This window comes from Strongylocentrotus purpuratus, unplaced genomic scaffold, assembly GCF_000002235.5.
Source record: "Strongylocentrotus purpuratus isolate Spur 01 unplaced genomic scaffold, Spur_5.0 spur5_scaffold_11, whole genome shotgun sequence".
NCBI lineage: Eukaryota > Metazoa > Echinodermata > Echinoidea > Camarodonta > Strongylocentrotidae > Strongylocentrotus > Strongylocentrotus purpuratus.
The window spans coordinates 7,234,846-7,262,835 of NW_022145596.1; the positions used below are offsets into that span (position 1 = coordinate 7,234,846).

The following is a 27,990-nucleotide window of genomic DNA, read 5'->3' on the forward strand; positions in this document are numbered from 1 at the left end:
TGACGATATCGTGAACTTTTCACGATAAAATTCACGATATCGTCAATTTCATCGTGAAAAGTTCACGATAAAGTTCACGATATCGTCAATTTCGTGAATTTCTTCGTGAAAAATATGCGATAAAATTGACGATATCGTGAATTTTATCGCATATTTTTCACGATTTAGTCTATTCGCGATGTCCCTTCAGGGCCACCATACCAAAGTCAAAGACGGACGAGGAAATCAGAAATCCAACAAATATTTTCGTATTTTATGGCACAGTTCATCAACTGATGAAGATAGATCCATTTCTGGAGGTCTCCTATGATAATGTGAGTTTTTAAAATGTTGAATGCTGTGTGTCAAAACCCAATCAGAGTCAGCTAGATAATGAGTTCGCGTGGAGCTGGAGCTCCGGCCTTCATCCGGGGAATTCCCCAATCGTAAACAAACCCGGCCCTGTAATACTATACTATCAAGTACGACAAGAGGACTGTATAAATTATAATAAAGCTGTACTCAATGGAAGAAGAAGAAGAATAGGCTCAGGCTGTATGCTATGTACACTAACCATGATGTATCAGGTCAAAATGTTGTTCAAGGAATTATAGAGTTCATACCATTGGGTTTTCAGGGTATTCTAAAGTTAAGCCGTTTTTTCAAAACATTTTTAATTTTTGTAGATATATTAAACAATGAGTAATCATGTAATGACGTTATATTTAATTGATACTAGCAATTGACTAGGCTTAGATTTATAATCAGGATAATATAGTAATTAGGTCTAGACCTAAAGTACTAGAATTAAACTGTAACTAGTAGTGTGTTGGAATATTTTGTACACAATTAGATTCTGTTTACATCCAGTGATCAGGGTTAATGATCTTTACTTTGTTTACTTTTCTCCAGGCCAGTGTTCACTTTGTAACCCCAGTTCCACCTGTATATAGCCACTCAGAATGACTTTCATTAATATTGCTCCCTCTTACTTTTGTTATTATCATACCTCCTTCATGCTTTACATTCCCAAGTTGATCCTTCTCTTTGTTATAGAATACCTTCTCACTATGCTTCACCTCACATGTATTTGCATACTATCCTTCTTCCCCATTGGTTGATTTAGCTATTGAATATTTATGTTGTACATTCTCAAATGTGAGTGGACCTTTCCTAATGAATATGTAATACTCGGTCATTGTTATTTTAGAGTTGATTTGAATATTTATGTTGTATGAATTGAATATGCTAAGATGTGTAAATGGTTCTAGGACACCTACCCCCTGGACATCCACCCCCCCCCCCCGGATAACCACCCCCAGCCAACTACCCCCTAGGACAACTACCCCCTAGGAAAACTACCCCCCAGGGCAACCACCCTCCAGGACAACTACCCCCAAGACAACTATACCCCCTAGGACAACTACCCCCTAGGACAAATAACCCAGAACAACTACCCCCCGGACAACTACGCCCTAGAACAACTACCCCCTGGACAATTAACCCCTATGACAACCATCCTCTAGGACAACTACCCCCCGGACAACTATCCTAGGGGGTAGTTGTCTTGGGGTAGTTGTCCAGGGGGTAGTTGCATGTCCAGAGGGTAGTTGTCCTATAGGGGGTAGTTGCTACTTCGGTATCTTTGGAAGCAGTACAATCCGCAAACTGAATGGTATAGTAAGCCATAGTCAGAGGTATATCATGATCGTGATAACTCCTGCGTATTTAACATATCAAATACTTCAATTTTGTGATACCAATATTACCGGTAAGACGAAGCCAAAAACACAAACAAAAACTTTCAACGCTTTGTATCTTTACAAGGAAAACACAAAAATTGGAATGAGCAATAATAACTACGATTGTTTTTTTTCTTCTTTCTTTTATGCAGATTTGTCAGCCTGGAAGATGACGAACCGTTCGGATGATGGCAACAACACTGTCTATCGTGGTTGTGTATCACAGACCATTCACGTAATATGCATGATAAATCCTTCCATTTATTCTAAACAATAACAGACAAATATCATCAGTGCTTATTCTTTTTATGATTTGTGTTATATATTTTGTTTAAGTTATCTCTTTTTAGAGGGCATTTCGACATTTTGATTTTTTTTCAATTTTCCTTTTGTTTTGTTTGTCTGTGAAGATGCAAGGTAGGTCACATGCAACATTGTGCAAATGCAAATGGTGAAGCACAGATGTACATGATGTACCCATGTTTATATAGCATTCTTTATTAAAGGGAAATTCAACCTCAATAGCAAATTTGCTCTAAAAGAGGAAGAAAAATTCAGATAAGCAGATTGGTAAAAGTGTGAATGAAATCAGACAAACAGTACGAAAGATAATATGAATTATTTAATGTTATCACAGAAGCGAATTTTCAAATTGGACAAATTTGTAGTGTCACTGCCATATAAACTATTGCCTGACATCTCCTATTTTTCCAACTGACTAAATGACTTAAATGTTAATTTTTCATTAAGTATTGTTTAAGGTTCTTTTTCTTTTTGGAGGACCTTTAATAATGCACCATCCATGTTGAATAATGCCCCAAGCAAGAAGGCACAGAGATTGATACTATTTCAGTATGGCAAACATCCTAAGTCTAAATTGTCAACTTTAGTTTTGCATATATTTAGGGATCACATATTTCAAACATTCATAACTTCTATATTATTTATCTGATTTATTTCGACCTTTTGTCATTCTGTTTCTCTAAATTTTCTGCCTCCATACAAATGGAATTTGTTGTTAGATCTCCCTTTAAATGGGAATAAACTCCACGAACCACCTCTTTAGTTTAAATGAGATTAATACTATGTGAACTACATGTACTGGTATCTTTTCTCACTGTTTTCTTATCCTAGTATAGGAGCACAGACTCTCATATACTGTAATATGACCAACTTGCAAGTGACTTTGGCCAAATATTAAATTTTAACAATTTAGAATAGGCAGAAACATAGCTATGAACTCGAACCTTGCCTTTCCTTTACCTTTTTTTTTTAATATTAAAAAAAAAAATACTGTTTTTGTTTTTGATTTGTTCATTTCAGTCAATTCCATTGTGTGTTATCAATGATGTTTTGTCTTAATATGCCAGGTGACAGGTGTATTGCACATTGTTGCTGGAGCTCTGTGTATAGTGTTTGGTATTTCAGCCATCATTCTCCGAGCCAAGGTCTCGTACCTAGGCCTCCCCATCTGGGGAGGGTTACTGGTGAGTCAACACAGATAATCCAAAAAGTAATATGATGTCTAATGGATTATTATTAGGATGGTTCTGTCAACGTGTCCTTTTTCCAAATATTTCATCCGAAAGTAAACAATCTTTGAATGATGGTACTTTCTTGTATAATAATTACCAGTCATATCAAGACATTTCTCATTCATGGATGACATTTTTTGATAAATGTTATATGTCTTACAGGAAAAATTGCACAGAATTGCCCATTAGTATGAAGGGTTTGCACTAGCTGACCTGTAAAAGCGGTATCTTATCTCATACTTTAGACATAGGCACCCAAATAACTGCAACTTCAAAACACTATGTCATGGTTTGTAAAAAAGTACCTGGATGACCTTGTTTCATGGAGTTTTATGGAGGTTGTTTTCATACATTCTAGCTATCCACAAATTCCTTTTCCGCTGATTGGTACACTTTAAAGCTAATCTTAATTGAGCTCTGATATGGGAATCGTATGTCGAGAGAACATGGCTATAATTCATATGGATTGTTTATCCTGCAGTAAATTGATTGTTTGAACCATTAAAATAAAAATAAACTCACAAATACTTCCTGGAAATCATCTTCAATAAAAACTGCAACTCTCATTTGCACGTAGTGACCTGTGTTAAGCACAGCATTGTGCTGGTCCTACTTGCCTTGATTTCATTATCCTTCTATGCTCATTACTCAGCCCCTGTACATTTTCTAACAAAATCGTTTGGCACATAATTGTATTGTTGAACATTCAGTGTAAGTTTTGTTGGATTCTGTGAGAATTTATTTTCTATCATTACCAGAACTCCAGCTTAGGCCAAAAAATAAATTGTTTGGTTGTCCTCGATTGCTTTTCTGGAGTAGGGGCGGGCGGTCGGATTTTTTTTTTTTTTTTTTGTGTGTGTGTGTCTTTTTTTGTTCCCATTTAAAAAAAATCAAAAAAAAAATCATTGGGATTGTCAAGCATTTAAACAAACAAAGTCTATAAAACACTTTAATATGGTAAAAGACTAGTTTAATGTACAATGAATATCAAGACCAACACAGAAAGTATTTTGGGCTTTGAAATACAGCACCTTTTAAATCTCCATTGTACTACTTATAGCTACTTGCGCCCTCTATGTAGCAAACAATGCCTAATCGGTGTCCCTTGGTCCCCCATGATCCTTTATATCGTATATTAACTGAGAGCTGATTTGATGAGATAACCACCTGTCCAGTGTCCTTGCAGGGTGGTCTAATCCCTCCTGTAAACTAGTACAGATGGGCTTTAAAATGAGTTTAAGAATGCTCAGAACCTGATTAGAATGAACAGCATTTTGACATAGAAAAATAAAAATGGCAAGTTTTATAAATACCTAATTGCGTACTGAAAAGACAAAACTGGCAACGGGACGCATTTTGATCCTTGCAAATGCATGAAATGGTATGATCGGCATTTAAGATTGCTCCCCCCCCCCCAAAAAAAAAAAAAAAAAATGAATTTAAGATAATAAAAAAAATTGAATTTAAAAAAAAAAAAAAAAATGCGAGCGGCCCGAAAATGACGAGCGGGCGTCGAGGACAACCAAATGATTTTTTTTTTTTGGCCTTATCTTTAAGCTTGTATTATGGGGTTGAAGCAAGACACTCAACTAAGTTGTGAATTTTTTTGTGCTAACGTAAATGCAACTTGGTTTTGATTCTCACATGAAATTTCCTGGATTCTCACTTTCTCACTGAAGTCATTTACATCTCAAGATTTCAATAAAACTGAATCTCAACAGCTGATTACTTTCATATTTCTCTGATTGTTTTCACTTTCATTTTTTTTTCACAGATCTTCATGGTAACTGGGTCAATAGGTGTTGCTAATTACTTCAATCCTACGAGCAAGAAAATTGTAAGTTATCTGTTTTCATATGATAAAGCTTCCTCTTTGCAAATGATAAATTACATGGTGTAGACTCTATATTCTGTTTTTCAATGCTGGCAGGATTTCTACAAGCATTAAAGCTTCATTATAGTCACTTTCTGTAGAGTAACGCATTTATTTGATAGTGAAGCTAGCATTTTTGGTCAAGAATTGAAATCTTTATATTAAAAAAAATGTTCCAAAACTTGGTGGTAAAGAAAGTAGGGGTTCTTCTTCTCTGCAAATTATTACTTTGGGATTGCTTTTTCTTTACTGGAGACCATATATACTACATCAGAATTTGAAACATTGAATAAGTTTCATGTCAGTACTGGAAGGTAACCTCTAACCTCTAGACTTCAAAGCCATATAGTAGTCAGCGTGCATGTGTATTGCATCATAATTTGCTGACACCAGATTTTGTTAAATTACTAATTAATATGTCTACTCTGGGTGTGCAAAGGTCTCTTGTTATTCAAGATTATTCAGAATCAGAAGTATATGGTGGTGGTTATTTTACCTGATTGCTATAAAAGTATAAATGCTTGTAAGTAAGCAACCAGACGACCGACTGCTTTAAGTCCTCTCCGAGGTGGTAATGAATTACCAAAGGGCACTAGCGCAGCGACTTGGTTTCAAACTCGGGTCACCGGATTACAAGACCACTGCTCTCCTGACTGAGCTATCGCGCCTCTCAAGTAGCCTCAAAACATATATTCCTTCTTGAAGAATTTGTATCTATGTAAAGCATTCCTCTTGGTTTTTTTTATCTATAGGTTAAGTACTACCTGGTGATGTCCAGCATTTCTGCAGTTTTCGCTTTCCTGATGATTATAGCATTTGGGATTTTCATCGATAAAGAGGACCATCCATGGGGTACCGGTAGATTTATTTGTCATCCCCTTATGAGATCCATCTGTGGGAGCGAAGCGGTAAGTATTGCATTAGAATAGACAAATATGCAAAGATTAAAAGAAACAAAAAGCATACAGCCTTGTGTTTGAGGCAGTGGCAGACCCAGGAATATGTGTGTGGGGGAGGGATCAGGCTCATTAAAATAGAGTTGTTCTCTGTCAAGCATGATTAAAAGGGTGTTCTCATTTATTTCAGATGCCTTTTTTTTCTTTTCTTTTCTTTTCTTTTTCTTTTTGTAAAAATATGTTTGACCAGCAAAAAAGAAAAAGAAATAAAAAATTGTTACCTAATATTTCATGTGCCTTTCTTGTTAAAAAAAATCTTTAAAAAAAGAACATTGTGCATAAAGTGTATACCGGTAGTGCATATAGAAAAGTATGCCCAGCTTTGGTAGCTCCTAAATAAGAGGGCATATCCAAAGTGACTTTAAAATCTATTTCATAATGAAAAGTAAATTGTTTTCTGTATAATGATAAGCTATTCAAATTTTTATGTTTATTATTTACAATTTCATCAGTTTAGACTCAATTTCAACTGCGACAACAATCATTGAATATTGTAAAATTGCATGTGCTTCCAATATGTTCGTTTGAACCAAATTTATGAATTACCTGTTAAGCACATCTTAGAACATATATGTTTAGAAGCAATTTTAATGTTAATTGGGGACTTAAGAAACTACTATTTTTATTATTATTGCCATTGTTCTTCTTATCATTCTTCTTCTTATTATTATTATTAGATTCATTCAATTCATTTATTCTTTCAGGAGTCACGTATTGTGGTGAACGCCATATTGATCTTGATCTTTGTACTGGAGTCACTTTGCGGTGTGGTAGCAGTCAGTGTGGCCTGCTACAAGGCATGTCAATGCTGCCGAGACGGCTACGATACGTGCAGGATGTGTAGCCTGTCCAAATTGTGCAGACTGTGCAGAGACGATCGAGGAAACTCCAATATAGTAAGTGGTGCAACGACTCACATTCTAGCTGACGTCTAGGCTATAGCACAGTGGAACTTCATTATAGAGACCACTGTCAAATTCTCCTTACAATAAAATAGAGGTGTCATCGACTGGAAATGCAAAGGTTGTGGGTTTTAAGCCCCGGGCATGGCATTAGCCTCCTTTTGCAAGACATTAATCTACATATGCTACACTCTCTGCCCAGGTTCTAAATGAGTACCGGCAGGAAGGAATTCCTTAAATGCTATAATGGTGAAAGTCAGTAAATCTAGCCACAGGGGAGGAGGATTATTTTGAAGTACCTTGAGCACCTTGCATTTTGGATACGAGTGCTTTCAAAATATCCATTATTCTTCTTCTTTATTATTAAAGTTAATTTGCTCAGCTCAGCTCTTTGTTTCTATTTATTACTTTTATTTTTACCTCTGATAAAAAAGGATTCCAATATAGCAAGGAAATTTCCTTGATCTAGGAAAGTTATTATGGTAAGGTTCTACTGTATCTTAAGAAGATGTCTCTTCAAAAAAACATTTTTATGCCACCGCCCACCGCCCAAGGTGGTGTGGGATGCATTATGTTTTGGGGTTGTCAGTCCATCCATCCCTACGTTCGTATAGCGTGATATCTCAATAATCACAAAACTCAAAGTCTCATATCCTCTCTAATAAAATGAGGAAGAAGATGATGTCTTTCATTTCATCACCTCTAGCTCTTAGCAGTTATGCTTTGTATTTTATTAAGCAAGGTGTGCTGTAAAAATTCTATAATCACATGCTATTTTTTCTCTTAAAATGTCCTAGGTCTATTATGCTGTCAATAGAGGAGACACGCCCATGATGGCAGTACCCAATAACCAGTCTGCTGGGCCTGTCTATTTTGCAGGTAGATTGACCTTTTCTGTCTTTATTACCTATATTGTGCAATGGCATATTATATTATGAAGTTAGTGTGGTGTAGGTCAACCCTGTAAAGTTTTCGGCCATGACATTATTTTTAATTTTTGTGAGAAAGTGTTGCTTTTCCTAAATCGCTCTAATTTCCTAAAACACAGTCAATTTTGCCTTTGATGCCTTTTACTTCAATTTCAATTTAAATTTATTTATGTTTCCAACAAAACATTAAAAATCAATTATAAACATTTTCAACAAATGTAGAAATATATAAATTGGAAACAGAGGGGTCGAAAGCAATGCTTGTACAAATATGAACACCACAATTGATACTTAGGAATAATGAGTGATTAAATCAACAAGTCTGTACCTACAAAAGGAACTACAAATTAGGGGGGAGGGGGGAATGCCAACAGGGGCAAGAAAGGGACAAGACAGTACTTTAAATGACAAATAATACAAAGAGTAGACAATACTTTATTTTTGCCTTGAATTTATTTTTGAAACATAAAATGTCATAACAAAAAAGAAATACATATAGATTGAAAACGCATTAAGAAATCAAAAGCAATAAATGAATATACCGGTATGTAAGAGAAGTAAATATGTGGTTGCCTCTTTGTTTTTAATTTTAAAATTAAAGAAAACGTCCTTTAAAAAAATGCTATTTCCTTAAGCATGGTTGTAGCTATTTATAATGTTCTTTTTTTTTCTGGTAAAAAAATATATGTATCTCTTGAATTTGCACCATTGTACCACAGGTGAATCTTCTGGCACTTCTACTCAGCCAGGTCAATTCATGTATCTTGCCCCGAGCCCCCAACACCAGTCTTTCATGGCTCTACCAGCAGTGGCGCAACAGAACCAACCGATCCCCATATTGCCACCACCCCCAAAACATCAACAACCTTCCCAACAGCAGCAACAACAACCAGTCCTAATACACCAGCAATCAGGAATGGTCCAGCTGCCTAGTGGCCTTCCAGCGGGACAAGCTGGCTTCATCCAGGTCCAAGCACCGGGGCAGATGCAGCCTCAGACCCAGCCATCCCCAGAACAGGAACCTGCATCGCAACCTCAAACCTCAGGAATGTTCCAACAGCTCAGTGGCCTTCCAACGGGACAACCTGGCTTCATCAAGGTCCAAGCACCGGGGCAGATGCAGCCTCAAGGTCTTGCTCAGACCCAGCCATCCCCAGAACAGGAACCTGCATCGAAACCTCAAACCTCAGGAATGTTCCAACAGTTCAGTGGCCTTCCAACAGGACAACCTGGCTTTGTCCAGGTCCAAGCCCCGGGGCAGATGCAACCTCAAGTTCTTGCTCAGACCCAGCCATCCTCAGAACAGGAACCAGCATCACAACCTCAAACATCAGGAATGTTCCAACAGTTCAGTGGCCTTCCAACAGGACAACCTGGCTTTGTCCAAGTCCCAGCCATGGGGCAGATGCAGCCTCAAGGTGCTCCTCTAACCCAGCAACAGGCATCACATCCACAACCAGCAGGAATGGTTGAACAGCTGAGAGGCCCTCCACAATTTGGCTTCTTTCAGGTACGAGGCCCAGGAGGGCAGATTCAGATGATCCAAGCCCCATTAATGTATCCTCAGGCCATGATGGCTCCAACCCCTCAGCAACCTGTAGCAACTGAGGAACAGGTGCAGCAGCAACCTGTATCAACTGAGGAACAGGTCCAACAGCAGCAAACAGCGCCCTCTAATTCTGCTGAAGCCCATACTGAGGAAGAAGGTGTAGCTGTATGAGTCAGTTGTCTCAAGAAAAGCATATCCTCAAGTGAAAGTCTCCAATGATCAGTTCAGTGACCAGCCTGCTTTCATCTGAAAATCAACATGACTTTGTGTGACTTGGTTTTAAAAATACTGCAGGAATTTTACTCAATTTTATAAGGTGAATGTTTGAAATCATGTCTGAAGCAGTTTACTTCTTGCTATGGTTAGTTCAGTGACCAGACTGGCTCATTGAAAAAGTATTTTTTTAAAGAATTTTAATTTAATTATATTAATTGTTTTTTATTCAGTACTGTAAAAAAATTTACAAGAGCTTGATTCTCTAAAGTAGAATTTCATTGATAATGACAAGTATGGCCTATTATTCATCACTAGAAACTAGGATGCTTGCAGATGACATTTAGGTCAACTGCGCATCAAGCTATAATTAAACATAAATAAAAGCACCTCTCAGAATCTGAGATATACAAGCACTTTGCCAGAAAATTTAGCAATATTTTGATAGTATGATTGATTTTAAACATGAAGGGAAGTGAGGCCTATGCAGCTGATTATAATCCTGTGCTGAGAAGCATCGAGGGCAAGGTTAAATGATTTCAACTGATTAGATTTGGGGTTTAAGAGGGTAAAGGTTGTTGGGTCATAACAACCTAATGGAAACATTAAAAACAAAAGTTACATTTAGTTAGTTTATTTTTCTGATTCTTTCATCTTGTGCTTTGTAAGTGATATTAATGCAACACATACATTCTAATGGAATCATATTAGAAACACAGTTTCATTAATTTAGTTTATTTTGTTGTTGTTTCATTTTGTCCTTTATAAACGATATTTATGCAACACATATACATGTATTATAGTTAGAAACACAGTTTCATTTATTTGATTCATCTTTTATTGTTTCATTTTTACCTTTACCTAATTAAAACTGTACCTCTGAGCAGCTTTGTCCCTGAACATGTGTGTACATGTATGTGATTATGTTTTTTGTGTTTCTTTTAACACTAAATTCTTATTCACCACATTTTTATACAACTCATGATATTTTGACTTGAAGCAAGTTTTTAGTATATTTTCTATAGATTACATAAAATGTTTAAAACATGATATAAGTTTGTTCATAATAATGACAGTGCAAAATTTTATAATCATGATAGTGGATTTGATTGTTTCATCAAAAATCAATTAATAGAAATGATATGGAATTTTTTATAAATTTGTATATGTATTTATGTATTGATATCAAGTATTTTCATAATGATGAATTTATTATAAAAAAATGTTTTTAATTTTATGCTGCTGTCAATCAAGTCAGTTAAAAGAAAGTGAAAAGAGGGTAAAATGACTAAACAAAACTGCTAAGAATTTTATTTTATGATCTTATAGATATATTTGCTCTGTTTTCATTTGCAGAAAATCTAAATTTTCTTAGCAACATATACAAGGTATAATGCAAATCACTCTGTTTCATTGATAATGAGTACAAGTCACAATATCAGTGAAGGGCATTAGAATGTTTGTAATGAGTTTGTAACAGATTAGGGAAATATATTAGATAAAAATTAACAAGCTGTGAATGTCTTTAATCTGAGATCACTTAATCTTAAATTGTGAAATGGGTCATTCGACTATTGTATAATCTCTGAGTTGTTAGACATTTTTTTTCTCTCCCAAGTTCAGTTTGCTTGTCAGAACGCATACAAAATTAGACGTCTGCCAATGAATGGATCACTTTGACATTGCCAATTTGCCAATTCTCCATGTGTTTAGTGATTATAAATTCATATGTTTAATATTTGTTATCCAATTTGGCTCAGACTTTCCCTGATCTGTTTCACATATGTTTCTGCTTTCAATCAAAGGAACCTTCTGTCAAGGTTTTGCAGGCCAAAAAAAGTGAAAAGGTTAAATTCCAACAGCATTTGAAAGATAATAGTACAGAACTTCCCTTAAAAAAAGGGGGCTTGAAAATGTCTTTAAGTGGGAAAATAACGACTATTAGTTGTTGAATCGACTTAAGAGCTATAGAGCCAGTAAGTAATAGTCTGATTTTCAGAACATTGTACAGAGTGGTTGTATGTTTTATGCTAGTTGCACACAGATTCAATCAGTTTAATTTTAGCCATTTAATACAAGAAGTGGGTTATTGGTGTAGACAAATGCTCATGTACCCTTTACAGCTCATTTTATGTATGTTATTACCAAAAAGCCAGTCCCTCACTCAATAGTGTCTGACAATGAAGTCTAGCAAGTAACCGGTTTCCTTGCATAATTTGAATACTAGGACACTGCTTACGTTTAAATTTCACAGATAGGACATACATGACATATTCATAATTCCTGCAAAGTTCTACAGAATTTGATGTTGGCTGCAAAAGGGACATAGTATCTTTAAACTGTAGAATATTTTAATTTTTGTATACTGAGGATTCTTAAAGTACCAAATCGGCTTATATATTAGACTATTCTTCTATTGATGATTTTCATAAATGATTACTGAAATATATCTTGCCATTCATACAGTTCTAAAGTTTTCTAAAGATATGTAGCTGGAATAAAAATGATAATCATCATGTATACCTAAAGCATAAAATCAGTAAATCAGCATATTTTGTAAAAGTAATTGACATCAGAAAGTGTTAACACTTCTAAAAGGACACCCCCCCCCCCCCCCTCATCCCATAACGGTACAGTGATGGATGAGATCTATTTACCAAAGGACAGGGGGGGGGGGGGACAATTATGAACAGTTATTTGTGGATTTCACACTAGCGATCTTTCCCTCCTCCTTTTCTTTTTGTTTCTGTGCCGGTTTGTTGTGTGTGTTGTTTCTTTTTTTTGTGTGTGTTTTTTTCTTAAGGGTAAGGTCATCTTTTTGAGTTCAGTCATGGGAATATTTTTTTTTTTTTATAAAAAAAAAAAAAAATCCAAAAGAGGGGGGGGGGGGTTTAGGGAAATTTAGGGGGGGATTTACACAAAAAAACATACCAGAAATACCCCCCCCCCCCCCTGTGTACGCGCCTGTATATAGGTCTATATGTAGTGCTATTATAAACACATTTTCACCAGTTACAGATATATTTATATTTATTTTCACATTGAGAACTCCATACAACACGGAAATAGCATATAGCTGTAATAAAAACAAGATTCTAATGTAGATATCGATCTACATACATGTAGAAGTCTACGTCTAAAACAAATATTAACAAAAAAAGTAATTCCTGTTTTCATATTCTCTACCACCTATCATCACCTGCTTCGGATAAAGTCGATTTGGGAGCCTGGATACTGTTCTGTTACGTCGTTAAATGTGAGTTTAAAGATTGAAAATCATTCTTTCATGATTGAGTTTACGGAGTGAAGAGCGCTGTACTGTATGCACTGCTGTCGGCCCCTACTCCGATGCCGAGCTGCTATAGGCTAGCTAGGCCCTACGTCTAGTAGTAGTACTAGTAGTAAGAGTAGAGGGCAGCTCGAGAAGGCTGCGTTCGTGCAGTGCAGTTGCAGACCCTTCCCATCTGACTTGCGATATTTTCTTGCCATATGATCCATCCCTTCCATACACTGTCAATGATTATATTTTAAAGATGACACTTCACTATCTGGATCTGGATCTGGATGTGTACGATGCAGGGCCCTACTGTAGTACTGGGCATAAGATAAGCGCATCGGTTGAGAGAGAGGGCGCGGGGTATAAGGCTCTGTCAATGGCCTTCCTGAATGTGCTGGTTGATGTGGAGTTTATGGTGTTTTCATCCAAATGGTTCCATTCAATGATGGTAGATGGGAAGAATGAGCTCCTGTAGTTTTCAGTTTGTGCTCTGATGGGGTTGTAGCACTTGCTGTTGTTTGTCACTTGTCTGTCTATGATATTTGAGGTATTACAGTTTTCAAATTGTCTTGCACGGATACGTCGTTTTGATTTGGTTGGTTGAGCAAAGTTTTGAATTGGGAGAGCTGGCACCAGCCCCCCGACCACTTTGAATAAGAGGGTGAGTTTGAGGTTTCTCCTTCTTTCCTTTAGGCTAGGGAGATGGAGCTCGACAAGCTTGTTGGTAATGAAGCCCTCGTCTCTGGTCACATAATTCCCTGTGATAAAGCGAACTGCTCGTCTTTGGACGTTTTCAAGTCTGTTGATGTCCTTCTGCAGATATGGATCACAGCTAGGATGTAGCCCCATATTCAAGGAGAGATCTTACAAGTGCAGTGTAGGCTGTTCGCTTAATGTCTGCAGGAAAGAAGTGGAGGTTTCTGCGAAGGAGGGATAGGACCCAGTTTGCCTTTTGGGTGGTCTTTGCAACATGTTTCTCCCACTTCAAATCCTCTGAGATTGTGACTCCCAGGTAACGGATGTCTTGGACATATTTCAGGATGTGGCCACTAAGTTGGTAGAAGAAGGAAGACTTGTTGCAGATGCTCATGGTGTAGCACTTCTTTGTGTTAAAACACATGCCCCACTTCTTTGCCCAGGCATCTAGGGCTGCAAGGTCATCTTGTAGGATGTGATGGTCTTGTTGCTTCTCGATTTGGCGGTAGAGGAGGCAGTCATCTGCGAACAGTCTAACTTGTGACTTCACAGTTTCTGGTATGTCATTTACGTAGCACAGGAACATAAGGGGGCCTAGTACTGTCCCCTGAGGTACGCCTGAGTCAACATGAACATCATGGGAGGTCTCCCCTTCGACGACGACCCTCATGTGACGCTTAGTCAAAAAGTTCCTGAGCCATGTATGGATGGAGCCAGCGATTCCATATGAAGAGAGTTTGTGCATGAGCTTCTCATGGGGCACCTTATCAAACGCCTTTGAGAAGTCTAGCACTGCAATGTCTGTTTGTTTCCTTTGATCCTTTGGAACTAGATCTAGACTAGTACAGTCCGCCGTTGGCGAAGCACTGCGTACAAAACAGGACAAATCTTGCGCTTGCCCACTGTAATTCTATTTTTCATTCAGTCGCATAGCCAGGAGGAGCGGTAGAGGCGGTCACCTCCCCCCTCCCTCTCCCCCTCCCCCCCCAAAAAAAACTGCTGTCGAACCAAAGATCCCAGGTTCGACTACCACCCAGGGGGATGACTGAAGCCTGCGTTGTGTTAACGTGCCCCTTCCCTTGTTCATAGATCCAGGTTATGTCAAGTGGAAAACACTCCGTCCCTCGGATAGGATGTTAAATAGAGGCCCCGTGTACAGGAGAGTCACCACCCTTGCACGTTAACAACCCATTGCACTATTCGTATAAGAGTAGGGGGAAACCCCGGTGTAATGGTCCACCTGCATACCCCAACCAGGCAGAGTATACGGCATCTGCAAGAATCTTCAGTATTGAAGGAGGCAGATTATCTTGAAGAAGAAGAAGAAGAGAGAGGAAAGAAAAAAGTAAGAGGACATAGGAAGAAAAAGGAGCATGCAGACAAAAAAATATTGTTGAAAATTAAGAGTTGAGAAAGGTAAAAACAAATCGTCTTCTTTCTCTAATAATTTAATGAAATGTTAAAGCTTCCGCGCTTGTCACAGCTCACAGGAGGGGGTACATGATTCAGGATTTTTTAAAGAGTTCTAATAAAAACTTCTAGACTGTGTAATGAGTGTGTATTTTGTATTGTGCAATTATTTATTGTCGCAGAGAATTCTCATCTACCATGCCTTCATTTTTATAGATTTCGATAACAGCATAGAAGATGGCGAACCGTAGCTACAACAATACCACTCAACAAGCTGTCTCGAACCAGGGAGTTGGGATTGGGACTCCCCACTCGAACAATGTCAATGGCAACAACACCACATATCATCGTGGTTGCGTCTCCAAGGGCTTTCAGGTATGATGCAATAACGTATTTTCCAGACACTTAACATATTTTGTTGGTACTAAATAAAAGCTTTTCAATGCAATGCCTTGAAAAGTTGGTAACATTGATTACACAAATGAAATACCGATGAATGATATGAAATCCACTAACTTTGAAGCAGAGAATCTGCTGCATTTACTTAGCGAAGATCATCGAAACAATGGAACCATTCAATTTTAAATTTCAATAAGCAAGAAAAAATTAAGCCTCGTCTTAATTAATATCAAATACTTATTCTGTTGATTAACTTTTATTAAACACTGAAATAAAAAATAAATCATATTTTACATTAATCAAAGATTCAAATGATCGATGAGATAATTATGCAAATTTTTCTAGTTTTAAATGAAAAAACGACTTTGAAAATGTTGTTTATAACAAATTTCCAGACCTTTATCATTGTAACTACGGTAACCAAAACAATTTGGCTTTAAAATTTTTTTAAAGATATTTTTCATGAACCTGTCAAGCCAATGATACCATAGACCAGGCGCGAAGACAGGGGGGGGTTTGATGGTCAACCCCCCCCTCAAATTTGTTTTGTATGTGTGTTTTGCAGGAAAACCACCCCCCCAATCAATGTTTTTTTTTTAATTAAAAAAAAAAGAAAAAAAGTGCTAATGGGTGACCCGAAACAGGTGACCTTACCCCCCCCCCCCCCCCCCACCCCCAACGGAACAAAATTACGATCGGCCAAATTTCCAAATTTTCAGGAAAAAAAAAAAAAGGGAAAAATGTGTTCTTACCCTTAACCCCCAGTCCCCCCCCCCCCCCCCCCCCCCCCGCTTATTCAGCGGCTGGCCGAGTAAAAAAAAAATCAAATTAAAAAAAAACCTTCGAAAAAAATCCTGCGTATGCGCCTGCCATAGACCATAACATACTTGTACCCTACAATCCTAAATGTATACATGTTTGTAGGCCTTATAACTTGGAGGATGTATGTACATGTATGGGATGTTGAAATTGAGAGTTAATAGCCCCCCCCCCCCCCTCCCCCCGCCCTTTGCAAGGGGGAAACCTTTTAGGACTGTTCTTTTAAAGGTAGGAAACTATAGTTTCCTTCTAAACATAGAGATTATTGAATCTGAAGTGTGCGGACTATCTGCTATTCCACTAAAAATTCATAACGAGTATATATAGCTCTGAAGATCTGCATATGTAGTTTATTAAATTTGCAATGGGTGAATGATATTGTCAGGAACATTTAACCTGACACTGCCCTTTCCCCACATATTTTTGAAGTTGTTTCGTTTACTACTCCATTTTTATTAATTCTTCCCTTTTTGTCGTTCGTTTCTTTATGCAGGTGACAGGTATAATGCACATTGTGGCTGGAGCTTTGTGCATAGTGCTTGGTATTGCAGCCATCATTCTCCAAGCCTATATTTCATACCTGGCTATGCCCATTTGGGGAGGTTTACTGGTAAGTCAACAGAGATACTCAGTAAATAATAAAAACAAAAAATATACCGGTATATATTTATTTAGAAGCGACTTAACTACTTTCACAATTGGTCCAATTTGTCATATGTTGTTATTTTTTATATGATCCATGCAGCAAAATGATTTAATTACAACCTCAATTTTTCCAATCAGCGTAAGTTTCCTAGCATGAAAATAGCCAGTGTTAACAACTGACAAAAGTTTCTGATGTTACAGCATGCATGATGCAGGATACTTGTATTCCTGCAGATTTGTGCCCATTACTACACATACATGTACATGTACATGTGTAACAAAATGAATGGCTCATACGTTAGCCAAAGCGAAACTACGACAGAAATAGAAAAAAAACAAGAATCTGACTTGCTACGTGACATTTTGAAATCATTTCAAAGACAAAATATGCCACATGATAAATGTAGTGAGGTGTTTTTTTTACATTACTATTTGGAAAGGCTATATTTGATCAGTTATCTAAAGATATTCATGAAGTACAAATTTTTGTGTAAATATTTCTTGTTCATGCTCTGAATTAATCCTTTTTCTAGATCTTCATAGCAACTGGCACAATCGGTGTTGCTAACTTCTACAAGCCTAAAAGCAAGAAAATTGTAAGTATTGTTGAACAACCTTCCAGTTTCTTTATTTAAGTTAAACATAATGTTTTATGTACAGAAAATGATGAATCAACTCTGTTTCCATTGCCCACAGGTGTGGTTCTTAAGATTATCCTTATGGAAGTACATGAATGTTTATGGTAGCTATAAATAGTTGTGTAGGGTTTTTATCTTTTTAAGCAGTTTATTTTTACAGCTTTGATATCATACACATTATCTATGATCTTGGCACATACATGTAATTGATCGAGGTAAAAAAAAGGGGGTCTAAAAAAGTTCAACCGATATTGGAAAAGACGTGGCTACGTGCCTGCTGATACTAAGTTGGTTTTAGAATTTGAAAATGAGAAAAACAGATCACCAAGTAAATGCCTATAGACAAAATAAGAAATTCATGAATGTGTACTTGTAATCAATCAGATGCAAACTGGCTACACTGTGACATACCTTTAGAGCATTTCTCTCTCATTTGCCCTGTCCTGTACAAAAATATTTCATAATTATCCATTTCCTTTCAAACAAATATTTCTTTACAGCTACATTGCTCAGTGCTAAATACATGTATAATTATTAGACTAAGATCTTGGAACAACCTCTGTATTACATAACACTTGCCGATTATGCGCAATGTGCCCTGTACCACCCAGGTGACCAATTGTTGAAGGCTGTTTAATTACTTTTTTCTAGCATCACTGATAAAATAGTATCAACCCATGGAAGGCAAGAGCTAACAGAATTTCAAAGATGAATTAAAATGTGCAATATGATGTTACCTTTATTTCTTACTTCTTGTATATCAAAGTTGTTATAATTATATAATTCCTTTTGATTTTTATAAAGGTAATAGCCTACCTTGTGATGTCCACCATTTCTGCATTTTTCGCTTTCATGATGATGGTAACATTTGGGATTTTTGTTGCACAAGATGACAATTATTATGAGAGCTTTATTTGTTATCCCCTTCCAAGGACCCACTGCGAGAGCCCATCGGTAAGTGTAGTTATGTAACAATAATATTAATATAGGTTTTCCTGTCAATTTTATAAAGGTAATAGCCTACCTTGTGATGTCCACCATTTCTGCATTTTTCGCTTTCTCGATGATGGTAACATTTGGGATTGTTACTGGACCAGATTACAATTATTATCAAAGCTTTATTTGTTATCCCCTTCCAAGGACCCACTGCGAGAGCCCAATAGTAAGTATTATGTAACAATAATAATATTAATATAGGTTTTCTTGTCAATTTTAACACTCTTTTCTTTCAATTTTTTTTTTTTTCATTCAATTTTGTCCCAAAACTTCCTAATCTTGCACATCTCATGGTCAATTTTGTCATTTTGTAATAAATTTCGTCAAAGTGTCATTCAAATTCGTCACAATTCACAACTTTCTTATTGTTTGTCTGATTTTGTTCAAAGTTATGCCAATCTGCTTCTCTCATTTATCTGCTTTCTTTCAGAGCAATTTACTATAAAAGTTAGATTTTAGATACCGTATCCTCATAAAACACCTTCACAGCTCAGAAGAACTTCTCAGAAACACACAAAATTTACAAAGGAGGAAAAAATATGTGAGCTGTTTACCATGATGCAGCACCCTCTATATTGAATATCGAATAGTAATTGTAATAGTGTTATTATAGTGGACAGGTACAAAATGAACACATACATGTACTTTTGCCTTTGCCAGAAAGTGAAAAAAAATAGATCACAAACGCGTTAGTGGATGCCTTCAATTTTAACCCATGTATTTTGTGCCCCTATCTCTGACCAGTGGTCTCGCATTCTCGTCAACTCTGTCTTGATCTTGGTCTTCCTTCTGGAGATAGCTTGCGGAGTGACATCGGCCTCTATGTCCTGCTACAAGGCATGTATGTGCTGCCGACGTTGCTGCAAACTGTGCAAAGATGAGCCAGGAAACTCAAATATGGTGAGTGGGCCGTTCTCCAACAAATCCTCCGTTTGCAGCTAGGAGATCATCGAGTCATATACAGTCTGCAAAAAAAAAATTGAACCCTTTATTGTTCACAATTTTTTCTTATACACCGTCCATAAAATATAATGAAATGTATATCAAATAAAGGGAAAATTTATACTCTACCAACATCAATTTAGATCAAGTTTTGAACCTTTATGCTTCGATGGGCACATCTATTTAACTGTTGAAGGGTTTGATTAAAAAATTTGCAAAAATAGAGTAAGTAGCCATTGAAATGTTAGTGAACATGTGCATCTGTAAAATATTCTTGTTCAACGTACAATGAAAACACAGAATGAGAAACAATGAGAAACATTGAGCTTTTGATGTCAACCATTAAGATTTTTTTTCTCAATTTCTAGGTCTACTTTGCCGCCAATATGGGAGGTGTACCTATGATGACAGTGCCCAATACACAGTGTTCAAGACCAATCTACATTGCAGGTAAAGCCTATAACACACTATACGATCCCCCTGTGATCCAATTTTAGAAAAAATGGCAACTATATTAGAAATTTAAACAAACATCTTCTTTCTGATTTAGGTTCTAAATGATAATAAGGATACTAACAACCTGAATTTTTGCGGATTTAAATCTGAATAATAGCTGAATTGACTTCAAATCGTAGACAGCTGCACTACTCCTCTGACGTCACTACTATTCTGAGTTGATTTAGCTTTTCTTCCTCCAAGGAAACGTGGAATCCCTCCAAAAACAATGAAATGAAATATAGTACTACCGGTATACAGATCCTCAGCCTTTAAGATGCTACCCATTTAGATATGCATATAAAATGCAAATTCTTTCAAAATCGGATGGTATATAGTGTGTGGTGGGCAGCAGTTAATTTTGTCTATTTATCAAATATTTGCCCTTTAAAAAGAAGCACATTAAAACAGGCTTCTCATGGGTTTCAAAGTTTGTGTTTCCTTCTAGTCATGTTCAGTCATGTTCCCATGGGACCTTAGCATGTTCATGGTTTAACCAAAATCTGGCATTTCAACATGCCAATTCAAAACAATGTTACTCAGTGAAGTATGTATGGATTAAAGGTAATACAAAGTTTTGGGAAATTTTGAAAATTGGGTGGATAGTGATTCTTTACAATTTTGATATATTTGGATGCTTCCGTGGATGTATTATAAGCACTAAAAAAATTAGACCCTAAAACACTTCTGCTTTCTAGAAAAATTGGATATAAAAATTTAATGGTGCTCCCGGTAAATTTGGATAAATTACAAATAGTGCCTACGGCCGTACAATGGTAGCTGCGACCATGACATTCTCAGAATATGTAGTTGTAATATATAATTTCCAAATGGGAATAGCTAATCAGTCGATTTAGTCAAGAAACATTGTTTTATAGCTTAATAAATATCTTGACCTTGAGAGGGAGCTATACAACATAAAGAGTTTATTATTTACAATTTCATAACTTTAGACTCGATTTCAACCGCGACCACGATCACTGAACATTGTGGGATCGCATATGCTTCCAATATGTTCATTTGAACCAAATTCATGACCCCATACCAAAACTTTGTATTACCTTTAAAGTTATCAATGTCTCAATTGAAAGCATATTACTTTTTTTTATGAATAGTTACAAATGATATCTGTAGAGTCCATAGTTCGTTCGCAGCAAGAGTTTGTCTTCTGGGATACACTGTATATAAAATTAGAGGAAAAAAAAATCATCTTCAGTGATGTACATGTACAAACTGAAAAAAATTCTCTTCTTGGTAATTAAAAAACAACACATGTATTCATTACCACAGGTGGTACGTCAGGCAATGCTACCCAGCCTAGTCAATTGATGTATCTGGCACCAAGCCCTCAGCCTCAATCTTTTGTAGCTATGCCAGCAGGGACCCAACAGAACCAAACTATCCCACAATTGCCACCACCCCCGCAGTATCAACAAAACCCACAACTGCAGCAACAGTTCATACAACCGCAGCCTGCAGGAATGGTCCAGCAGCTGAGTGGCCTTCCAGCGGGACAAGCTGGCTTCGTCCAGGTCCAAGGCCCAGGGCAGATGCAGCCTCAAGGTCTTGCTCAAACCCAGCCAGCCACAGAACAGCAACCATCTCAACAGCCACAACCAGCAGGAATGGTCCAGCAGCCTAGTGGCCCTCAACCAGGACAAGCAGGCTTCTTCCCGGTCCAGGTCCCGGGGCAGATGCAGCCTCAAGGTCTTGGTCCATCCCAGGTAGTCCAACAACCACAACCAGCAGGAATGGTCCAGCAGCTAAGTGGCTCTCCACAAGTTGGCTACTTCCAGGTGCAAGGACCTGGAGGACAGATCCAGATGATCCCTGCCCAAGCACTCTACCCACAGGTCATGATGGCGCCAGCTCCTCAGCAACTTGCACCAACTCCGCAACCTGTACCGACTCAGCAGCCTGGACCCGCTCAGCAGCAAGTCCAGCAGACAACAGCGCCCTCTAAGCCAGCTGAAGACCAAGCTAAGGAAGAAGTCAGCGAACCAAGCGAGTTGCCTTCTGGTCAAGTCACTTCTGGCCAGTTCAGTGACCAGGCTGCACTCATCTAAGCTTAACAATGAAAGTTCATCTATCTTCAACTTACTAATAGTCTTTGTAATCAACAGTCCTGACAGATGCTCCATTATAATTTCATTGTAGAGAAATATCAATACACACAAGATGTAATTACAAAGTATCTCCACGTTATACATTAGATCTAAAGAACAATCTGACATTCTTGTTAAATGATTTAACTAAAATGATCCAATATCTTTGAGTACCGGGTAGGTGACTAGGTGGACCCTCTCAAAGATATTCAGTGTTGTCACTTTTAGTAGTACCGGCTAGAGTTTGGTCCTCATCAGCAAGTTATATGTAAAGCAAATATGACTCTTTTTCTAAAAAAAGAAGTTTTTATTCAAATCAGTAAAGCATTTGAAATTAGTGTTATGATACTAGCCAAAATTATTTTAAGATATGTACATGTATTTTACTTTTTTATATTAAAGCTAAGGTTGTACTGTTAATTTGAAATATCTATGTTAAAGTACTATGTTATGACTCAGAGTCAAATTGATAGTTTGGGATTGTACATGTAAATACTAATTTGTATATTATGTATGCATACATGCAATTCTTATACCATATTACATATAATCATAGAAAAAATTTCACTGTATAAATTGAATCTCTATTAATTCAAATTTCATTGTAAGTGTGCCTATAGGTGTTTTACTTTAACTCTTTTTTTTATTAATTTGATTTAATCACATTTTATTTGTTGATAATGTTACCTGCCATTAACATTTAAGAGGCTTTCACTGATTATACAGTGTAGATTATGAAATGAACAATCTATCATTTATAATTAATTATATTAATTGTGTAGAGAAACATCTTTTTTTTGCTTTACAATTATCCAGATCATGTTCAAATAAAAGATTCATTATGAATTGATCAGTACTCTTAGATTATCTTATTAAGTAGAATTCAAGGATTCAATTTCTATTACTAATAATTTTCAAAGCCTATTTTCCTGCCCTTGCTCATATTGTAAATGAAATCCAACTGAAATAGATGTTATGCACCTTTGTTAAACTACTGTGGGTAACGGGGGAACAGAAACTTATTCATGAGTAAAACTCAGCTGAATTTTGTCTATTTAGTGTAATATATAATATGGAAAATGCACTGCTGCAATCAATTTGTGAATGCAGCTGTCTTATATATAAATATATGAATGGGTTTGGTTTTTATATCTTGTTTAATCTTTTCTTTCATTTCATTTTTAAACAAAAAACTTTTTAGGATATATATTTTGATTTGTCACACAACAGTACTATATACTACCAGAATTATAATAGAGGAAAATCATGCAGAATATATATTATGTAACCAACTTTTTCTTCAGGAACAAAGTGGCTTATAATTAAGTGCATACCATATACATTTGGTCAAAAAAAGGAAATATGGAAAAATGAATACTAAAGAACAGTCAAAATGCATCTCTTTTCCACCCAAGATTGTGGAGGAGCCATGGGATACTGCCATGTGAATACTGCCAGATACTCCCATCTTTGCAATTGTTTTCTCAGCGACTCATTTCTGGTTAAAAACGTTTGCTCACTCATGCATGAGTGGTATGATACCAATTGCATATCATAGAGAGGTTTGATTTTTGTTAATATATGAAAGATAAGTTTATATTGAATACATGTATATATTTGAAAATCTTTACTATGAATATTTGTTCACCTTCTTTCTATTAGAATTACTTAACAATTACAATTATTATGTACTATTTAAATCAAACATGTGTATTATGTCTTTAATGGCTTTTAAAGATATTTGTCATGTCTATTTGTGTAACCTTCTAAAGGTGTAATTCTTAACAGCTCTTATTGTCATGTGGTATGCTGGCTTTCAGTCAATAATAAACTTGCTTACTAGCAATCAAGTATCTTCTCATAATTGTGAATACTTTCATCCAATTTATTTTATTTTGGCGGTGTTTCTTCCTTGTTATAAAGTTCAATGTAATCCAAGAATAATTTAAATAATAATTTACTTTAATAACAATGTAATAATATTCAGGCAATTGTTCCTCATATCTAGGGAGATGCCACCTAAAGTTCTGGCCATGGTGGTCCATTTGCAATTTTAATATCTTGCTACATGTATCATCTTTATTGCAAAAAGGTAAACAATTTGGCTTAATCACAATTTCTGATATGCGGAAAAGATACAACAGCGCCGTACCCCCTAAAAAATTGTGCCTATAAATTACCGAAATGGGTCATCAATTCATTTTTTTTTTCTTGGCGAATTTTTGTGGTCTCTGTTTGGGATCTTTGAGCTAATACATACATTAACTACTCTCCTAGAATTACAAATTTTAGATACTAAACATTGAAATCATGTTCGTTGATGTAGATAATGTTTATGCATGTGCAGACCATCATACATGCCTGGCTCCCTCTTTAGCTGAAAACTTTACATCTCTCACACACCTCAGGCCTTGCAATACATGTGGCGCTGTAATTCATCTACTTCCTATTTCATGTATATCCTGGCAAGTTAGAGGGAAAAAAAGAGGTAAAGAGAAAGAGGAATCCGGCCAACTCCCCCGTTTTAACTATTGATTTCAGCCCTCTATGGAAAAGGTCGAGAAAATCTAGTTTTCAGTGAACTAGCTACAAGTTTATTTTACTCTATTTTATTTCAAGAAATACAAAAACAGAACATGTACATTGAATTCAAAGTGGAAGTTGTGAGTAGTAATGAGTGAGACAAGCAGATTTTAGATGCATGTTAATTGGCCTACTTATATAAATATCATATATGTCTTTCAGTACAAATTACAGACATTGTATACAATGTATATTGCAATAATCATAATCATGCCATTAGACATCAATCAATAAAGCATCAGAAAATTCTACTAATTTCTTTTCATAGCAAAATATATGTTTTATTGTCTTTGTATCATACATATATTTGTTACAAGGATTGCTATCCCATTTAAGTGCACAATTGTGCACACTGTTCACACGTAAATTGATATGAAATATAAAGCTACGATGCTAAATTACCAATAAAATATCCACCATGCCAGTAATATAAACAATAGAAAATACCTTTCATAGCTCCCCCCCCCCCTGCAAAACTATAGAAACTTATACATATGTGTCTGTCATCAAGTTAGTACTCATACATGTATGAATGTCACTGATCCAAGATTTAAAAAAAAAAAATCAGCGTAGCTAATTTGTGCATTCATATCTACAAGTTTTCTTAATATCTTTGCTCCCAAGGATGCAACTTATGATGTAGGATGACTACTAAATTCGTTTAGGCAGTCAATAGCCCCCCCCCCCCCCCCCAAAAAAAAAAAAAAATAAATAAAATAAATAAATAAATAAATAAATAAATAAATAAATAAATAAATAAATAATAAAAATAAAATAAAATAAATAAATAAATAAAAAATAAAATTAATATATAAAATTGAAATTAAAAATCAAAAAGTATATATTTTCTTAAATAAATGAATAAAGAAAGTAAATTATACGAATGAAAAAAATAAAATAAAATACATAAAAAAAAAATTAATTACTAGATTATTCAAATAAAATAGATAAACAAATACATAAATAAATGAGAAAGTAAATAACAAAAATTGAGAAAAGATACTTGAAGGTATTAAACATATTAGAACTCTGGCAATAATTGGCAAATCACTTTCAATCACATTCCTCAGCTTTTTAAATAATTTTATTAGTAAACTGTACAACAAATTTCATCATCTGAACCTTTAACAAATTTCAATAAAATGACATAAACATTGTGCAAGATCAAATTTGTCAGTGCCGGTACTCACTTCTACAAACTTGAATGATAAGGCACTTTTTAATGAAAAGATCATACATGTATATAGAAGAATAACCATCATAATGCAGGGCGGATCTAGTGGGGGGGGGGGGTTCGGCGGTTTAACCCCCCCCCCCCCCCCCTTGGGCGGCCAAGTGAGAAAAAAAAAGGGAAAAAAGAAGAAAAGAAAAGAAAAAAAAGAAGGAGAAAAAGTAAAACAGTAAAATGGCGCGATTTTTGGAAAATCCTAGATTCGCTCCTGTAATGAACCAATGGCTGTACAAAAGGGGTACAGAAATAGATTTTATCTGTACCATAAAAATATTATTTTGAAGATACAAAACGAACTTAATATGATACATACAAAAATTGTTGTTGTAGCTCTTTGAAAAACATGTCAACATTTTGAATGCACATACCGTGATGTTGAATGACAAAGCATCTTACGGTAATCGTATTCATCTACATGTGCCCCTACAGCATTAGAATTAAACTGTTGGTGACATAGATAGCAACTTTTCATTTATTTTAGTGATATTCTGACCACATTTCTTGAAATGGATTTAAGATCAATTTGACTCTTTTCAAATACATTGTAAGAGCAAAACATTGAAGTGGATAAGGAATAAAACTCTAGATTTCCATATTTCTAAAGGTCACCATATTCCCGCATAAAATATTAGAGCTATAATATGGCAATTAAAAGAAATGTCTAATTCAAAGCTCCTAATTAAAAGTCTAATTCAAAGCTCCTAATTAAAAGTCTAATTCAAAGCTTCTGATCAAACTATCGGAATTTCATTACCTTTCTATGCAATTTGTTAGACAAAAATCTTGTGCATGATTCATTTAGATTGGCATGTTGCCAATTTGTCAGAGACCTGATTAATTCCAATCATTCTTATTGGCAACCTACAAGATTACACAGAATCTGGTCACACAAGTATTTTTAGTTTTATACTGAAATTACTTCCTGACTTTGGAAAGCTTTGCAAGGCATTTTTAGGACCTCGAAAAGACAGTTTTAAATGTCATGAAGAAAAAAATTCTGGTATCTAGTTTTGATTTCAATATATTCTTGCTGTAAGTGTTTTGAATGAAGAGATAGATAATTACCGGTAACATAATTTCTTGGTACCCTTATTTCTTGGTACCCTAACTGTTTCCACAAAAAATTATGAAACGTAAAAATAAAGAATGAAAAGTCCTTGAATCATTTTCAGATGGATGTGATATCAAATTCTACACACAAAAAAAAATCTTTTTTTCTTTCAACAGTTCCTTTAAGATGAGAACTGTGGGTGAAGAAAATCTCCCTAAATAAAAACAACCTTCAACTCTAAAGATGAAAATAGTTGTTACATGTACCGTATCACATGTTGGATCCTGTTATAGAAAGGCAACAAAATATAATCCTATCGCATTTTGAGACTGATATCTACTTCACCCACCTTTATTTTCATTTTTGGTCCCTTAAAGATGGAATCTGCGGGGGAAGAAATTCTCCCAAAGAACCCAAAGTGAAAACATTTCCTTTAGAGCATGACACATATACTCTTCTGAGATAGGAAAGAACGTATCATCTTAACATATTTATAAAGGAGAGATATATATGTATACACCCTGATTCAACCCCACTTATTTTCACCTGATTAATCCCTTTAAAATGGAACCTGTGGGTGAAGAAATTATCCCTAAACCTTCAAATCCATCCACAGATGAAAATATTTTCTACATCGGGCATGACACAGATCCTCTTTTGGTTATTCCGAGGTCTTACGCTGTCACATGACCATACTTTTTCAAGATTTGAGCACCATAGCACAGCTGGGCACATACTTGTACATGTCCACCGCAGATGTCAAATTCTGGCGCGTTCTTACTGATTTTTGTGACACTTATGTGCCCCTGACTCAGACATTGGTGTCTGAAACCCTAAAAGGGAACAGTCAAACATGAGCTGTACATATGTAGACAATGCAGGGGGGGTGTTTCACAAAGACTCAAAGTCGAACTTAACTCTAAGTTGGACTTAAATATTAAGGAGAGCCATTTGTAGCTTTAAAATAAAATGTATTCAAAAGCAAAAATTCAAGTATTTTAGACTTTTAATAAACTCCATATCAA

General features: G+C 35.9%; 2 protein-coding genes across 3 annotated transcripts; both read left to right on the forward strand.

Annotated features, from left to right (window-relative positions):
* The first annotated feature begins 205 nt into the window (after positions 1-205).
* On the forward strand, positions 206-10,788 carry LOC583846. Its single transcript, XM_030980512.1, has 8 exons — positions 206-314; positions 1,874-1,956; positions 3,092-3,208; positions 5,031-5,093; positions 5,882-6,037; positions 6,790-6,981; positions 7,785-7,866; positions 8,636-10,788. Exons 2-8 carry the CDS (start codon positions 1,891-1,893, stop codon positions 9,634-9,636), a joined length of 1,677 nt encoding a protein of 558 aa, XP_030836372.1. The 5' UTR covers positions 206-314; positions 1,874-1,890; the 3' UTR covers positions 9,637-10,788.
* A 2,004-nt stretch (positions 10,789-12,792) lies between these two features.
* On the forward strand, positions 12,793-23,964 carry LOC755476. 2 transcript variants are annotated; one of them, XM_030980514.1, is made up of 8 exons: positions 12,793-12,934; positions 15,278-15,436; positions 16,773-16,889; positions 17,458-17,520; positions 18,575-18,724; positions 19,303-19,458; positions 19,869-19,950; positions 21,286-23,964. In XM_030980514.1, the coding sequence occupies exons 2-8, from the start codon at positions 15,299-15,301 to the stop codon at positions 22,059-22,061; spliced, it is 1,482 nt and encodes a 493-aa protein (XP_030836374.1). In that variant the 5' UTR covers positions 12,793-12,934; positions 15,278-15,298; the 3' UTR covers positions 22,062-23,964. The 2 variants fall into 2 exon arrangements, with proteins under 2 accessions (XP_030836374.1, XP_030836373.1); XM_030980513.1 differs by lacking the exon at positions 18,575-18,724 and adding an exon at positions 18,367-18,516 and having other exon boundaries at positions 12,795-12,934.
* Positions 23,965-27,990: the final 4,026 nt, after the last annotated feature.